We start from the raw sequence: 18,279 nt of genomic DNA, 5'->3' as shown, positions 1-18,279 counted from the left end.
CCAGAGCCAGGGGAGCAGAAAGCAGCAACCCTGAGCCTTGGAGTGAAATCTTTCAGAGAAGCTCCCTGTTTCCAGCACTAGCTGAATAAGATTCCAATAAACATATTGCTGAAATGTTTGTTTCCGGGTGTCATTTTAGACTGCAAGTAGCTAAAACAGATCTGGCTTCTATATATAGATTCCGCATTTGGTTGTGTTCTAGGAGGCTTTTATTACTACGCTCCCTGGCTGGCTCCCAGCTGAGCTTTTCCTTCAAGGGATCAGATTTTGGAACCAGAAAGTCAAAGAGGATCAGTGACCATATTAAGGGGCATCTCTCTTTCTCTCTGTCTTGCTCTCGCTCTCTCTCTCGTTCTCTCTCTGCTAATGCTGTATACTGCAGGTGGATGACAGCGTGGACTGGCTCCTCTCTTTGTGCAAAGACTCTTAATAATAATGATGACAAAGCTAATGAAAACTGACCAGCCCCACTATGGGAGTAAATATAAGCAAAACACTCCTGACGTCCTGGGCTTAAAGGAAACATCATATAATTTGGGTTGAAATGAAGTGCAGATGATCACAAACAGCCCAATCTTTAGATAAGAGGACCCAGGAACCTCTGTGGATAGAAATAAAGGAAGGGGCTGTGAAGAATGGGTTTCTTTGGGGGAGTGGGTGTCTGAATTTTACTCATGAATTCTCCAGGGGAAGATAGGCTGGAAATGAAAGGTGAAAGAAAGAAGGTGGAGGTGGAAGTTGGAGGCAGAGATGCAGGGAGGGAAAGCGGAGGGAAGAGGAGTTCCCTTAAAGAGACAATGTTGAAGCCTTGCAATCGGATTTTGTAAAACGTGTCCAGTCACTAAGAGACAGTCCCCCTACTGTGTGTCCTTTGTTTTCTGTACGTAAAACCTAACCTCGACCCCATGTTATAGTGTCTCCTCCCTTCACCTGCCTCTGAGATTTCTTTATGTTTAATCATCATGGATCTAACTGCCTTCCTGGTCTCCATATTTTTGTGCCTCACCATCTCTTTCTAGTTTTTCTTCCTGTTTCATTCTTCCCTCTTCTCTTCTCTACTTCTCTTTTCCAGTTCTTTCTCCTCCCAGAATCTTCTCTTTTTCCTAGTCCTCCTACCCTCCCCCTTCCATTTTACCCTTTCCTCCTCCATCTCTCCCCTCCCCGTCGCCTTGCTCCCTTCCCCTTTCCCTCTTTCCCCACGCCTCCTTCTTTCTTCTCTTTTCTTCCCCCCTTACCCCTGCCTGTCCTTCTCCCCTTCTTTTCTCTCTCCCCTTTCCCATCTCCTCATCCCCTCTCCTCTCTCTCCTCGCTTTCCTCTTTTCCCTTTCCCTCCCTTTCCCTCTCCGTCCTGGTCCTTGTTTATCTGTAAGCTCCAATTTCTTGCCTTATAGATTTACCTGCAGAACAAGACACCGCTCCTCTTGCAAAAAACTGTTTAAGAAATCCATATCCTCTCCCTTCATTCCTTGGGCATTTCAGAAATGATATTCCTCCCCCAACTACCCCCGTCAAAATAAAATGAATCCAGCCAGCTCCTGCTGTGTGTCCTTAAATCCATTCCCTCTAGCTTCGCTGGTTTGAAAGCCTGTACCCTAGAAGGGGCCTCCTGCATTTGCTGGCAACCCTGCTCAGTCTGATCGCCACAGATAGTGCTTTGGAGTGAAAAAAAGGGGGAAAAACCCTCTCCTTGGAGATTTCAAAACAGATTCGACCAGCTTTCAAGTCTGTGCACTTGCGGAGTGGCAGGGTTTGGGGAAGAGGGGTAGGGGACTTGGGGTGTGGGTGTTTGTCATAAACAAATAGCAACAGAATTTATGTCTATATAAATTTGGGTTTCCCTTGGCATGTCTAGTGTCTTTCTCCCTGGCATCGAGGGTGGGTGCTGTGCAAGCCTGACTTCCCTCACACTTTGGCTCGGGGGTGTGTATGTGTGATGGAATTGAGGAGGGGGTTGCTGTGTTTTTGATCTGATTCACTTGACAGATTATTTGAATCCAGCCCACCTTTCCGCACATGTCAAACAGATGGGATCATTGTTAAAAGCCTTGAGAGAGCCGAGGCTGAGCGGTGGGTAAGGCAGGGAGGGGGAAGAGAGGAGGGGGGCTGAGGGAGGGAGGGGGCACCTTCTAGTAGCTTTGTGTTTTTCACACATTGGAACTGACAGGAGTCCTTCTTCTCCGTGGGGGGGTGTGTTGCGGGTATGGGGCTGATGAGGGGTGGGATGGAAAGGAGAGGGAGGTGGGGTGTTGGTGGGCAGGGTTATGATGTCACAGCAAAAGTTACAACAGGAGGAAAACACAGAAATGGTTCAACATTTTTTTTTTAACTTGGGACTGCCAAGAGCTGAAGGAGAGTGGTGAGCAAAGGAATGAAGGGAGAGAGAGAGAAACTAAACTGGAAGCTTGAGTTTTGTGTAGCTTCTTGAAACCTTATGAATGGATTACTAGAAGCTGAGAGCCAGGAGAGACCTATAGGGGATGCAAGATCCCTACACATTAAAAGGGGGAGAAAAGCAGGCGGAATTCTTCTTCCTGGCTGTGTTATCCCTCCTTCCTGAAATGAATGGTAGGAAACCTTTTTCTGAGGGTTATGGGGTGGCATGCGGGAGGGGGAAGTTTACTTCTTTTCTTACCTGAGTATCTTCCCTTTACTTGAACTAAACCTCCTCTCTTCCTTCCCTCCTTTCTTTTCTGCTTTCTCTCTCTCTCTCTCTCTCTCTCTCTCCCCTCTGCTTTCCTGGTTTTCTCTATATCCCCCTCCCTAGAGCCCTAATCTTTATTCTTGAGCTGCTTCAGAAAGAGAGGGAGAGAGAGAGAGAAAACTGAGTCAAAAGTGAAGGGAAGGAAAAAGGGCAGTCTAGGATTGAGGGGTATCTGCTTAGTAACATCCATGTGCCTGAGTTGATATCTTCTTGGGGGACTTGCATCGAGGCTCCAGTGGATGCTACATAAGGAAACAGGACATGCTGGGGATGAGGTGTTTAAGATACAGCATTTACAATGCAAACAAGTCAGTTCTTAGCTGGGGTAGAGGAGTTTAGAAGATGATGATGAGACTCAAGGCAGAAGAGGCAGTGCGATCTTACTCCAGAGTATGTGGACTGAATGTTTTAGATGTGGGCAACACAAGCAGTGACTTTAAAAGTGTAAGTGATTTTTCTTATTATGTGAATGAAGGACCCAATGTGTTTCTCTACTGTTTTGTACCACCTGTGGTCAGATATCCTTACTTGTGTTAAGAATTCAGAACCATGCCGTGTGTTTGTCCATGTATACATATGTGTATTTGTGTACATGCACATGCACTTAGGGTGTGGGGGCCCTTTGGGAAAGCCTTTATCTAGGCATCTAGGCAAACACTGCATAGGTTAAAATTATGACATTTTCTTCCCCATCCTTTCCATCCATTTCAAATCAATTGGAAACATGGTTGCTTGGGTCTAGCTGTTCATTTTTGTAAATTACTTATTTTGAACATCTCATTGTTTATTTGCTCACTCAGCATATGGTGACTTTTAGTAACTTCAGATTGAGAAACTTCTGAGATAAAAAGAAGACCTATGTAGTATGATTTCATGGCATTTCCATTTAGTACTTCTCACAGCAGGATACTTGATTTCTCCTTTCTCCCATGTCCGATTTAAAGTGAATTTAAGATATTGTTCTTTTAAATCCCCAATGATTGAACAAAGTAAGAAAAAATACTTTGTTTTGTTTGTGACAAAACAAAAGAAAAATACAAGGGATCCCTAAAAGGTTAGTGTGGGCTTATTAGGCAGTAGGTAGATCTGTTCACAGTAAGAGAGAGAGTGTGTGTGTGTGTGTGTGTGTGTGTGTGTGTGTGTGAGAGAGAGAGGGAGAATACACAGAGAGAAGAGTACTCCAAAACAGTATTGATTCTTTGCTATTGATTGTGTAGGCTGCGGCTGCTGAAAGAGAAAGCCCGAGATGTTTACTGGGGAAACCAAGAGTAGCGTCTGTCCCCTGTGACTTGGTGAGGTGGGGAGGTTTTCAGGAGGAAGGAGGGGACAGGGAGGAGTAGGTGGAGTGATGCATTGAACTTACTAGCTTTGACATCATCATTGTCTTTAAATGAAAACAAAAACAAAAACAAAAACAAAAAACAAGAAGATATTTACAGGCAGACAGAAAGGGAGCCAAGGGGAGCAGGAGAGACTGGAGAGAACAGGTCCCCTGAAGTGTATGCTCTTCTTTTTGATCTTTTCCCGATCTTCCCAGGAACCCACAAGACTCCCAGAAGGTGAAGTTAAGAGCTCCCAGACTCATAAGGTTATTAGAACAGCAAACTGGCACCCCAAAGAACTTTACGGAGACTTGCAACCTATCAACAAATTGGATGAGGGATTAAAAGCCTTCAACAACCAACAACCCCAAGCATCAAACTGAAGGAAACATTCTAACCTTCACAGACAGACTGGAGGCTGGATGGGGACCTGGCTGAAGACATCTGGAGAATGAAAGTTAAGTACCAGCTTGGATTTTTGTGCCCCTAGATTATTTTTGCATTTTAAAATAAGAAGCATCAAATTGCGTGTCTCTGTGTAAAAGTTCTAGCAATTTGTTTTAAGGTGAACTTATTTTGGCTTAGGGACTACAAAAAGAGAAGATAATTCCTAGGGAAGGAAGAAGAGAAAGAAATGAAAATTAGAGAATAAGATTATTTTGAATGACTTCAGGTAGCGAGGAGTGTGTGTTTGTGAGTGTGTATTTGAGAGACTTGGCTCATGCCTGTGGGTCTTCTCTTCTAGTATCAGTGAGGGGAGGGATTATTGAAGAAGAAGGGGGGGGGAAAAAAGAAAGAAATCTGAGCTTTCTGGGAGGAAATTCAAAGGAACCAAGAGAAATTAACTTCGTTCTGCAAGGACTAAAATACAGCAAGAGGAGAGAGGTCAAGCGAGAAGCGTGCGGGAAGCACATGCGCTGGGGAGGCATAGAAGCCACACTGGCAGAGCGGCCAGCACAGGTAGCCAGCAGAGGCATTCTTGGGGCTATTTGAAAAAGTTTGGTCTGTGAACAAAACAGTTTCCCTGGTGACTGCAAATCCATTGCTAGCTGCCTCTTTCTCGTCTGCCCATCACTCTGGTGTGGTACCCAGAAGTTGACTTCTGGTTCTGTAGAAAGAGCTAGGGGAGGTATGATGTGCTTAAAGATCCTAAGAATAAGCCTGGCGATTTTGGCTGGGTGGGCACTCTGTTCTGCCAACTCTGAGCTGGGCTGGACACGCAAGAAATCCTTGGTTGAGAGGGAACACCTGAATCAGGTGCTGTTGGAAGGAGAACGTTGTTGGCTGGGGGCCAAGGTTCGAAGACCCAGAGCTTCTCCACAGCATCACCTCTTTGGAGTCTACCCCAGCAGGGCTGGGAACTACCTAAGGCCCTACCCCGTGGGGGAGCAAGAAATCCATCATACAGGACGCAGCAAACCAGACACTGAAGGAAATGCTGTGAGCCTTGTTCCCCCAGACCTGACTGAAAATCCAGCAGGACTGAGGGGTGCAGTTGAACAGCCGGCTGCCCCATGGGTAGGGGATAGTCCTATTGGGCAATCTGAGCTGCTGGGAGATGATGACGCTTATCTCGGCAATCAAAGATCCAAGGAGTCTCTAGGTGAGGCCGGGATTCAGAAAGGCTCAGCCATGGCTGCCACTACTACCACCGCCATTTTCACAACCCTGAACGAACCCAAACCAGAGACCCAAAGGAGGGGCTGGGCCAAGTCCAGGCAGCGTCGCCAAGTGTGGAAGAGGCGGGCGGAAGATGTGCAGGGAGACTCCGGTATCTCTTCACATTTCCAACCTTGGCCCAAGCATTCCCTTAAACACAGGGTCAAAAAGAGTCCACCGGAGGAAAGCAACCAAAATGGTGGAGAGGGCTCCTACCGAGAAGCAGAGACCTTTAACTCCCAAGTAGGACTGCCCATCTTATACTTCTCTGGGAGGCGGGAGCGGCTGCTGCTGCGTCCAGAAGTGCTGGCTGAGATTCCCCGGGAGGCGTTCACAGTGGAAGCCTGGGTTAAACCGGAGGGAGGACAGAACAACCCAGCCATCATCGCAGGTAACACCCTTCTCCTGGGCTTTCTGAAATCCTGAGGGTATGGCTGGCTTTATTTCTGACAGGTTAGACATAGGGAGCGAGGATGGGAAGGGGATCCAACAGGAAAGCCAGAAAGGGCTAGCCAGGGAGAGGGGGAAGGGCCTTTATTAATCAGCACGGCAGGATTCCAGACACCATCAAAAAGGAGATAATGACTCTAGCCATATCAGCCTCTGTACCTTGTATTGATCTCATGTCCTTCTATACATTGTGCTTGCACTTAGGAGACTTTAGCTCTCTTACCTCTCTTTAAAGGGATAGAGCTCCTTGGTTCTTTGCCAAAAGAGAAGGGGTGTCACACTCCATTTCCGGTAGACCAATATGAGATACCCAGGCAACCTTGAAGACAGATGAGAATCCAAGGACCTGAGCAATGAGTCATGCCTGGGCTGGTCCAGGTGGTGAGGAAACAAGGCTGCTAGTTACACAGCCGTCAGGTCCTGCCTGGTTTCCTTTTCTCTGAGTGCCCTGGATCTTGGCAGAAAGGTGCCCTCTGGTCCAGGTCCTGGAGGTCCCTCCACTTTGTCACAACAATCATGTGTCCAGCTTAGGAACAGTAGGGTCCACTGGAAAAAGTGAGCACTTACAAGCCAAGATCCTGACTTCTAGGCCTGCTGTTGTTGTAAGAAGGACCTAAAAAATGAAACCTTTTATAACTCCATGATTTTGATCAGGAGCACTGGTCTGGGAACATGACCCACATTTGTTTGCACTACACACAGATCTTGCTTTTCGTGGAAAGTCACCCAGAAGGGCAAAGAAAAATGAGGTTAAGAGTAACTGTTCCCTGTTGCCTTACTGGGAAAGTTGGAATGAAGCAAGGGGTCATGGATTAGACATGATATTTCATCATTTAGTACCTTATCCTTTTGAATTCCCCATGACAGAACCTAACACAAAGCAAGGTGCACAGTAGAACCATATAATCTGCTTAATTTGAATTATCCACAGTGCTCTTTCATGTTTTCCAGTCCCATTACATTGATGGGGAAACTGAGGCAATAAAAGGCATGCCAGGCAGGCTGGGAATAGAACTCCAGGACACTTGAATCGCTTGAAAATTTTCCGAATTAAGAAAATATTCTCAGGTTACTGGATGCCTGCAAAGTTTCAGACTAGGGAAAGAAGTCGGCAAGGAGGGAGCCTCTTTCAAGGGGGTGTTGCTGGAACATCCCTTCCGGACACTCTGTCTGCCCCTCTTTGGCTGTGATTTCTCCTTCGGAAGCTGGGATTCCCAGACACTGAGCATTCTCAAGTCTTGTGGTTTTGCTGTATTTTATTTTTGGGTGGGAGAGGGAGTGGGGAAAGGGGAGAAATAAGGGTTGGGCTATAAGTTAGGTGGGGGAAGAGAAAGAGTAGAAGGAAATCCTTATTCTGGGGCCAAATGGAAGAAATAATGAGATGATTATCTGATCAGAGTTGGCAGCTCCACAATTTCTCCCAGATGACATCTTCTTGCTGCTTAATCTTGCTTCCTAGTACCCATCTGCCAGGGAAACTGTGTGCTTGCAGTCTAGACTAAGACCCACGACTCCGCTTACCCCTCCTCTTGCAGTAGCAACATAAAGACCGGGGATCAATTCCCTGGCTGAAAAAAATGAGAGAAAGATCCAATAGGAGTCTATGTGGGAGGCTCTAAGGGGCTACTGCTTTGGGTTACTAGAGGCCAAACCTGGGGAAACTTGACCCCTGTCATGTCCCTCCTGTGTCCTGTCTGATGCTCTGCACAGAGGAAAGCAGTGTCATGATTTGATTCCAGTTACAGCATTTCTTGTGGCACCTCCCCCATCCCCACCCCAGGACGTCTTTCTCCCTTGCCCACCTGTCCACTGCCTCCAACCCCTGCCAACACTGCCACAGCACACACTCAGATCCTTCTCTAAAGTGCCCGTCTGAACTCTTTTAACCGTAACCATGTAAAATTGGGCAGGAAATCTTTTGCAGACTGTCTAGCTTCTGAATTTTCCTTCTCTTCAAATCAAAGTGTCCCTTGTGGTGTACCGGTATTTCCCCTCTTAGGTCTACACCAGAAAGGTTGAGGGCAGGGAATGCCCAGGGCTATCTCATCTCCACTTACCACTCTATATTTTTCTTTAGATTTCTGTACATCAGAAAATATTCAGTAAAGATGTAGGGTAAAGGTCTGGGAAAGATGGAGGTTGGGAACATGGTTTCATTCTTTGGGATTCTAGCAACAGGGCTGCTGAGGGCTTGGGCATCCTTGTGTACTCACTGTGCTTAGCTGCTTACACTTCACCTGTGCTCTCCATGCCTGAGAACCATAATGTTGCCAAAGGCATTTACCCTAATCTACTCATGCCTGTGGACAGACCAGTCCATCTTCCTTCTCTTACCATACAGCACTCACCCCTGAGCTGGTCATTGTCTATTCCTATGATGGCTGGCCTTCACCTATGCAGAATGACAATAGAATCATGTCCCTGGGAGCCACATACAATTCAGCAATTCTGCTGTTCCACTTGGAATGATCCGAGGTGCTGCAAGACTTGGCCCCTACACTTTTTTCAACAGCTCTCAAAGCGTAGCTTCTACCTACTCAACTTAAATCCAGTTTCCCAATCCTTAATCTACCCAATTTAGGGCATTTTTTATTCAACAGAGACTTCAAGCAATGCAGCCATAGCAATTTACAGAGGAACATTCCCCTCCCCAGCCCCAGATGCGGGGGTCTTAGAGGATACTTTCTACACGGAACACTAGGTGGCAGTGTTGCTTCATTCACAGGAGAGTAGGCAGCCACGTAGTGGGGAATGTCTCTGATTTCTTGGAGGACTGTCCTGCCCTGGCTCTGGGCTGTGTGTATTTAATTGTCCTCTCCCAGAATGTTGTTCGTTGGCATCCCTTGGGGTCAGCTTTATGCAAGTGTTTTTTGCGGGGCTTATGTGAAAGGGCAAAAGTGACATTTTTGGGGTTGTGACTAACTTGCACTTTAGCAACTAGTAAAGAAAAGAAAATCAACTAAAGTTTCCCCTCTCCCTCCCCCACTCCAAACTCCCACATTCTTCCAAAATAGAAAGTTGAATTCCAGAATGAATTGCCAGAATACATTTATTTAGAGTTGAGGACAACACGGAGCTCACAGGCTTTGGGTGCTGAACGTCTCTCTGGCCCTCAGAAGGGGAGACGTGGTACCTGGGTCCCTGCAAGGTAGATCTTCTGAAGTGGCCTATTTCCCATAGCTGAGACAGAACAACCAAGGTGTAGGAGAGGACTGTGTACAACTGCTCCACTGTAGAGTCCTCTGTAAGAGTAGCTAGTCAGGGGCCTGGCAGCTCAGGGCCATGTGGCCACCAAGGAGTAGACTGAGGTCAGGAGCCCATTTGGTTGGGCCATTGGAACTGAGAACTGGACGTAAGCCAAATTCTGTCGCATCCACGTGTGTAACTTTTAAGCTCCAGCACCCAACCTTGAAACCATCCTGTTCCTTTCCCGCCTTCTCAACTTCCTTTCCTCTCTTTTAACCCCAACATACACAAAGGAGAAGATTTTAATAGGTTCCTCCTCACCCATAATTGATTTCAAATGTTCCCTGAAGTTGCCCAGCTGAGTAACCACCTGCAGCTCCAAGTTGCAGGAGACTGAGTCACTAAGTCCATGGCAGAATTGGAGCCTGAGCCCAGGTTTCTTCATCCGACAAATATTTATTGAGTGCCTTCCATGCAAAGCATGGCAAGGCCCTGTGGGGAGCACAAAGATGTCTAAGAAACTGTCCCTGACATGAAGACAAGTTTTCCTCCTCTGAGGATCCGAGCATTAGAGTATATGCTTGTGTAGAACTTGGGAGGCAGGCCAACCTGGCAACAGATTCCATCTCTGATGCTTATCAGGGCTGTGGTCTTTGGCGATCCATTGAGCTTTTCTATGCCTTCATTTCCTCAAATGGAAAAAGGAGAAAAATATATGTATACAAAATATCTTTCCATTTAAATAAAAATGAAAAAAGCTCCAAAAAATGAAAAATAAGACGATGTCTTGCAGAGTCGTTATGATGCTTGAACAAGTCATGTATGTAAAGTGCCCACCATAGGGCTTGGCCACTGTGTTTACTCATGGCCTGGCAGGAGCTAACAGTGGGAGGCAATCATTACTGGGAGCAGCACGTTAACCTGCTTGTCTTTGGTTCTAACCCACTAACCTATCATTTTTCCTTAGGTGGAATATTCACTTTAATTTCTTAGGAATTCAGTTTGCTAAATTGTAAAATGAGAATGATGGTAAACAGACTTTATTTACAACACAGTCTAATGTGTTGTAAATGCAGTAGAATCAGAGGCCCCAAAGGGCTCATTTATTTTATTTAAAAAAATCCATTCTTTTTAGCCTGAGCAGTACTATTTTGAATAAATTGGACAACAGTGCTAAAGTTTTCTGGAGGCCATAAAACCTTTTGAAAATCTGATGAAAGCTATGTCCACTCCCTAGAAAAATGAACATGTTCACATAGTTCACACAACGTTCAGAGCTGTATTAGTCTGTTCTCAAGCTGCTGATAAAGACATACCTGAGACTGGGTAATTTATAAAGGAAAGAGCTTTAATGGACTCACAGTTCCACATGGCTGGGGAGGCCTCACAACAATGGCTGAAGGTGAATGAGGAGGAAAGTCATGTCTCACATGGTGGCAGGCAAGACAGCGTGCGCAGGGGAACTCCCATTTATAAAACCATGAGATCTCCTAAGACTTATTCACTATCACACGAACAGCACAGAAAAACCCACCCCCATGATTCAATTACCTCCCACCAGGTCCCTCCTGCAACATGTGGGAATTATGGGAGCTACGACTCGAGATGAGATTTGGGTGGGGACAGAGTCAAACCATATCAAGACCCTTCACGATTTCTTGATGGCCAGGGTCTGCTGACATTATGTATAAAACCTATTGTTTAAGGCCTATATTGGTAAGTGTTGTTGTTGTTGTTGTTGTTTTTGACATCTAAGAAATGAGATTTCACAGAATGCTGAAACATCCCCTTCTCCCAATAAGGGAGGTTTGTACTCAAGGTGGAGGGTGTCATCCACATAGAATATGGAGCTTCATAGAAGGCAGATTCACGTAGATGTGAAGAGAATGTAAAAGGCAGGCCACGTGTGGGATCTCTCCCTTTATCCAATAGGACTCAATGACAGGTGAAGAGACAAATTTATACTTTTCCCAGAATCTTCCTGAAGATGAGGTTTGCATGGCCCTCTCCTCAGTTGCTTCTTCCTATATCACAGCAAGGTTTGAAGTCAGAGTGTTTGTCCTCCAAGAATCCTGTGGAACTGTGCAGTTCCCTCCACATTAGAACTCTGCTCCCTGGTTAGGATCCACATGTGCAGCAAAGTCATGGCCACCTGCCCTAAGCATGGACGACCCATGGATGTGAGGGCTTGCTGTTGGTTTCTGGGGATGGATTTACCCACAGTGATGAGTACGAGTTGCACGAGTTGACTTGTGTGAACAGGGCATAGCCCCTGATGGTTGTAAATTAGCATCTTTGTATAGAAGGTTTTATCATGTGGCTATATGGCCCTCAAGAAGAGAGTAACATGGAGGGGCTGTATGATATCTGGTTTAAGAAGTGAAACAGACCGTGACTATGACCCTTTTTCTCGAAGCCTGTGGCCATGCCCCTCATCCCTATGGGAAAGTAATTTTCTCTATGTCTCTGCTTCCAGGGCCCTTCATGTGTGGTTTCCTAGGGTGCATATTGCTTCCTGCCTTATTTGTTATGTGCATGTCTCATTTCTATCCACTGGTAATTCCTCCAGAGCCAAATGCATGTCTGATTAACTTTTGTGATTCCAAAATATCTAGCACAGTATTAGAGACTCTCAGTTATGTTTGTAGAATAGACAAAATAGAAATTTAGACAGCTGACTGTCCATTAAGGATGAATAAAAGGGTGGAGGGAACTTTCTGAAACTGGAGTCTCTTTGTGGGATCCAGGGCAGTGGCTTTCAGATTCTGTTTTTGCTGCCTACTGAGGTGTCTTAGGAGCTTCTGAGGGGAAATCACTGAGTACAGGGCTCCCTTTCCACCTTCAATAGGAGCATCCCCTCCCTTACCTGTTTCATGTGAAGGAGGGGCTTAATTACTTTAAGGAAGTTTAAACCCCAGAACTCTAGAGCAGGGGTTGGCACATTATGGCCTATGGGTCACATCAGGTCTAAAGCTGAAGCTTGTTTTTGTAAATAAAGTTTTATTGGCACACATCCACACCCATTTGGTTATGTGTTCTCTGTGGTGGCTTCCCTGCTAACTGGTGGAGGTAAGTAGTTGCAAAAGAGGCCTTCTGACCCACAAAGCCCAAAATATTTACTGTCTGGCCCTTTGTAGAAAGTTTGCTAACTCATACTTTAGAGCATTTCTTCTCAAACTTCAGTGTGAATAGAGATCAGCTGAGACTATTCTTAAGATGTCTGCCATGGCAATACACCTGGCAGCAGGTGCAATGTAAGTACGTCTTGCACAGTGCAGGCAGTTTCATGGACCAAGGACCCCAGGCGCTGTGCTCTGAAACACATCGCTGCATTTTCACTGAGGCCACAGATCCCTGGGGTGGCATGGTTAAAGGCAGACCAGTTCCTGAGAGACAGTCATTGACTTTGGCTGGAGGACTCAAAAAGGCCTTGCAGGAAATTCCTTAGACTGCACTGTAGTCAACAACACTTCCATCCCACCTTCCTTCCCTCTTTTTTTTCCTTCAGAGTCAGACTTGCAGCAATGACTGATGTCTCTCCCAGCCTTTTCAGGATCTGTTTATATTTCCTCGGAATTGTCTCCCCCAGTAAAATCCTACATATTTAATCCTGTATTGGCATCTACTTCTTGTACTAACACAACTACCTTACGCAAATGCAGATTTGGGTTCAATAGGTCTGGGGCAGCCTGAGATTCTGCATTTCTAACAGGCTTCAGGTGCTGTTGCTGTTGCTAGTATGTGGACCATAATTCAAGTTGCAAGACTCTAGACTCTTGAGTCCAAGCTCTTGAGCCCAGGGCAGAAGACAGCAGACTTTTTCTGTAAAAGGACAGATAGTAAATAGTTTAGGCTTCTTGGGCCATGCAGTCTCTGTTGCAAAAAATTCAACTCTGTTGTTAGAATGTGCAAGCAGTCGTAGATGATATGTAAACACATTTCTATGCCTGTGTTCCAATAAAACTTTATTCACAAAAAGAGGTGGCAGACTAGATTTTTCTCATGAACAGTAGTTTGCCAACTGCTTTTTCCACCGTCCTTTTGTGCTTTGCTTTCTAGTTTCACGCTATGCAAAATAACTCCAACAGAGAGACTGTGGCACTATCAGTGGTGGGACATACCTTTTGTTCAAGTATAAACAGAACTTCCCAGATATTTCTTGCAGGAAACAAGTCATGCTAGTTTCTTGGTATGAGCATTCCAGGCAGAGTTTATATTTATTTATTTCCTTTTCTTTTCTTTTTTTTTTTTAGAAAAAAGCATACTGAGATGTAACTTATCTTAAAGTTCACATGTTTAAAGTGTACAAATAATGTCTTTAGTATTCTTACAGACTTATCTCAACCTATTATCTCAATTATCTCAATCAATTATCTCAATCTAATTTTAGAATATTTTAGTGGCACCCAAAAGAAATGCTGTACCCATTAGCCCTACCCACTTCCCTCCCCTCCTTTCCAAATCCACCATAGCCATAGCCATCAGCAACCTACTCTCTATCTCTATAGATTTGCCTATTCTGTGTTATTTCATAAAAATGGAATGTATCATACAATGTATGATCTTTTGTGGCTGGCTTCTTTCACTTGAGGCTTATCCATGTTGCAGCATGTATTGGCACTTCATTCCTTTTTATTGTTAAGTAATATCCCATGCATATACTACATTTTGTGTATCCAGTCTTCAATTACTGGATATTTTGGTTGTTTCCACTTTTTGGCTGTTATGAACATTGTGCACAAGTGGATATTTTTCTATTTCTTTTGATTAGATACCTAGGAGTGGAATTTCTGGGTCATATGGTTGCTATATATTTAACATTTTGAGGCTCTACCAGACTACCAAAGTGGCTGCACAATTTAGTAATCCTCATGAATGCATGGAGGTTTGGTTTTATGCCTCTGACCCTCTAAAATGAAATGGGGGCTGGGCACAGTGGCTCATGCCTGTAAATCTAGCACTTTGGGAGGCTGAGGCAGGCAGATCGCTTGAGGCCAGGAGTTCAAGACCAGCCTGGGAAATATGACGAAACCCCATCTCTACAAAACATACAAAAATTAGCCAGGTGTAGTGGCATGCACCTGCGGTCCCAGCTACTCAGGAGGCTGAGGTGGGGGGATCACCTGAGCCTGGTGAGGTCGAGTCTGCAGTGAGCCATGACTGTGCCGCTGCACTCCAGCCTGGGGGACAGAATGAGAACCTGTCTCAATAAAATAAAATGGGCTTCTGTGACATCACTGGTGAGTATGGTTTGGCCACTGCTAGCATCTGAGAATACTTCAGTGGTCTTGGAGAAATGTGCCATTGTTGCACAATGAGGAGAGACATCTGGGCTCTGATGCTGACGCCTCTGAAATAGCAGGGAGTCCTTCCTAGTTGAAGTGGGTTCTCTCACCAAGCTCCCTCTTCTGGCTTCTTGAAGGTATCCTCAGATGGGCCTTTTCTTCCCTGAACCTTCACCTTTGGCCTGAAGCATATTACTTGCTATTACCTGCAACCTGGCTGAACCCTCAATGATAGGCATACAGGAAACACTCAGGTGCTTAGAAGTCACAGTGCATCAGCTTCTGATGCAGCAGCACCTTCAGAAAGAAAAAGAGAAGAGAAACCAAGGGGAGAAGGGAAGATGAAGCTCACATAGCTCACATAGCTGTGAACTTTCTCCTAGATTCCAGCTCTGTGTCTGGCCCCAGCTGGGTTCTTTGGCAGACCATTCAGGGTTTGGTGTCTGACTCACAGGGTTAGATCTGGGCCTTTGGGGTCATCCAGTCGTTTGGGGTGCAGGTGGGGGAAGGAGAATCACTTCCAGGCAGTGGCGTAGAGGGGTTTTCTGTAAGAATGGCCTGTGATTATCCTATTCACCACACTCCAGCTTCAGTGCCTGGCACCTGTTACTGCCTTTCCTCTCCTCATTCCCCAATTTTCATTTACTGTAAAAGATTCTCTTCCTGGTCCTTTGCATCTCAGGGAGACAATGCAGTGGATGAGGCTTTGACTGACCCAGGTGGCACCATTAGCTGCTCACCTCCCCATCCTCTGGGAGCTGTGTGTTCTTTCTCAGACCACAGGAATGAGATGGAAACCCATGGAGACTCTGGTGTAGTTCTGGGGTGGAGCAAAGATTGTCAGGTTGGAAATATTCAGGAGTGACAGAGGCAGGGCTGGAAAGTAGGAATCACTTTTGGCAGCCCACATACATCCAACTATTCTCTTGTCACCAGCAATAATTTGTCCTTCCTCACCTCCTGCCTCCTCCTTTTTGCACTTCTTTCTTGTTTCTTTGGGCTGACCATGTGATTCACTCAGAATGTGTGTGCCAGGAGGTCTGACTCCTCTTTCCTGTTCCAATCTGTGCCTTGAGGAGGCCAAATAAACACTTTATTTGGTGTTTACTAACAGAAAGGCAACACCTTAGTTTGGCTCCTGAGCCTGTATACCCTGCACATCCATTAGCTTCAGTTCCTGATGTCATAAACAAGGACACAGATTCCATACTTTCGCTCTTGAGTACATGGAATTAACATTATTCTGGGGGCTCATCAGATTTGTTTCAGCTCACATCATACACCCCCTGGCCCTAGCACCTTCCAGAAAGCATATTTCTATGCTAAGTTTGTATCCAAAAAATAACAGCACCGTTTCTTTCCCGTGTTTACTACCTGTCTCAAAACAACCTTCCTTTTTGGATTTTTTAAAGAGAACATCCAGTAAAGAAAACTCAGTGGGCAAACAAAAACATCCTAGTTCTCTTTATGAGTCAGAATTGAGTGGTGAAGAAAAGTGGTTCTGCCCAAATGTAAAATGTGGAAACTGGAATCCAAAGTCTCAGAACATTTGAAGTATTGCCATGGCAACTGGTTGGGCTATCAAGACGAGCAAGTATGGCTCATTTCTGCATTAGAAATCCAGTTACCTGATCAGAAGGAACGTTGCAGAGCCTATAAGTTAATCCGTTAGTGAGTCATCATTCAAGTGGTGACTCAGCATTTGCTAACTTTCCTACAAATAATTGCTCTACATTCTGGGAAGGTTATAAAAGTAGTTCAGTTTTATTTGTTCATTCAATATTTATTGAGCTTCTATTAAGTGAAATATCAAGCCTTTAACCACATGTTGGGGAATCAAGAACTACTAAGGCAGGAGTTATGCCTGGAAGGTGCTCAGAATTTAGGCCTGTAAACTGTAAATGGATTATTAAATTTGTTTTAATAACAAATTATATGTGTATATGTAAACAGATTATTACAGCCTGGCTACAGAGAGTGACTGGTCCTGCCTGGATAAACCAAAAGGATTTCTTGAGGCTAGGAAAGGAGAGCTGGTAACCAGAGAAACAGAACGAGTACTGGGGAGTAGCAGAATTAGGGCAAAGAGAAAATGATAGTTTTCAAAGTGTCAAATGGCACAGGAGCACCAAATAAGATATCAGGCCTAAAGTAGGTGCATTGGATTTAGCAGTCAGGGAATCATGGATGACTTTAGGGAGAGCAGTTTCACACCTCAGTTGTGGGTGCATCCACATCACATTAAGTAGAGATATGAATGAGAGGTAAAGGAGTGAAGACAAGGATTGCACTCTATGCAAAAACTTGGCTGTGATGGAAGGGGCAGAGGTGATGTCAGAAGTAGATATGGGTTCAGAGAGATTTCATTTTAAATTCAGAAAGATGCAAGACTCAAGGTCTTGTATTAAAGAACTGGTCATCTAAAGTAGGAGACAGCATAAACACAGGAAAATGATGGTAGATAAAGTAACAGAAATATAAAGCATGCAAATGCACGCTCAATCACTCTAAAAAAATCTATTGCATAAATTTTCCTTTGACAAGTGGTTCTGTAGCACTTACTCTGTGCCAAGCACTACTGTGGTCTGTTTACAAATATTAACTCACATGCTCCCAAGGACAACTGAAGGAAGAAGATGGAGAAACCAGAGCACAGAGAGAAATAGGATACTGTCCAAGGTCACACAGCTGGTGCAGGCAGAGCCAAGATGTGAACCTGGATATTTGTCCTGAGAGTTCTTTTCCACTGTGCTATGTTGTCATTATCTTTTATCTCAGGAGCAGTGAGGAGTGAAGAGCCCCAACCTTCCTCAACTGAACCCTTTATCCATCTCACATCCATTGCTTGTCCTGTTTTCTGTATCTCAGCAAAGGGCCAAGAACTCTAGGAGTTCCTGTCTCACATCACTGCCCCTCACTCTCCACATGACATGTAATGCCAGTAATCAATCACCAAATCCTGTCTGGTTGGCCTCTTCAGTTTCTTTTGGCCCTGTTGTGTTCATCCCAATAACCAAACTAAAGCTAAGTTTTGGTCACAATAATTCTGACTGTCTCTAACCCGAGAGATCAATTTATTCTTCAGCTGTTTGATTGCAACCAAGAGGAGCATTTTCAAATACAAAGCAGCTCAAGTCACTTTCCTGCCTACAACCATCAGAAGACTCTGCTGCACCCTCAGGATAAAGTTCAGCTTCCTTAAGGTGTCATATGAGACCCTACTTACCTTTTCAATCTCATCACTGACTCTACAATAGACACACACATACCCATGCATACTCATGTGTACACATGCATGCACATATATACAAGCACACTCACACAAACTTGCACATCCATATGTACACACGTGCACACATGTGCACAGATATACATGCACACCCACCGACACACCCACACCTTCATATATGATACAATCATGCTCTCACACCATGCTCACATGCACTCACACATATACTTCCAGGCCAATTTCTAGCAACACCAAACCATTAGCAGTGCCACAGATACAGCACTCTCCCTGGCCTCTAGCCCCTGATGTCTATCCTTTGTAATTTTTCTCCTAATATGAAGCCACTCCCCAAAACCACATGCACCTGAATTGTTCTTATTTAACCCCCTAGATTTTTAGTGAATATGACATCTCTTTCAGGAACTCTTCCTTGGCCTCTCTAAAGAC

At 45.0% G+C, this 18,279-nt stretch overlaps 1 protein-coding gene across 1 annotated transcript in view; it reads left to right on the top strand.

Annotated features, from left to right (window-relative positions):
- The first annotated feature begins 4,238 nt into the window (after positions 1-4,238).
- Positions 4,239-18,279, top strand: part of PAPPA2 (pappalysin 2) — a 299,157-nt gene continuing 285,116 nt past the window's right edge. The window contains exon 1 of the mRNA XM_009438817.5: positions 4,239-6,073. Coding sequence (XP_009437092.3) covers positions 5,155-6,073 — 919 coding nt within the window. The 5' untranslated portion in view covers positions 4,239-5,154. The remainder of the gene's footprint in view (positions 6,074-18,279) is intronic.

The sequence above is a fragment of the Pan troglodytes genome, chromosome 1 (genome assembly GCF_028858775.2).
Source record: "Pan troglodytes isolate AG18354 chromosome 1, NHGRI_mPanTro3-v2.0_pri, whole genome shotgun sequence".
In the NCBI taxonomy this organism is placed as follows: Eukaryota; Metazoa; Chordata; class Mammalia; order Primates; family Hominidae; genus Pan; species Pan troglodytes.
Note: the sequence above shows the minus strand (reverse complement) of the source record. Positions and strands in the feature narration are given on the sequence as shown.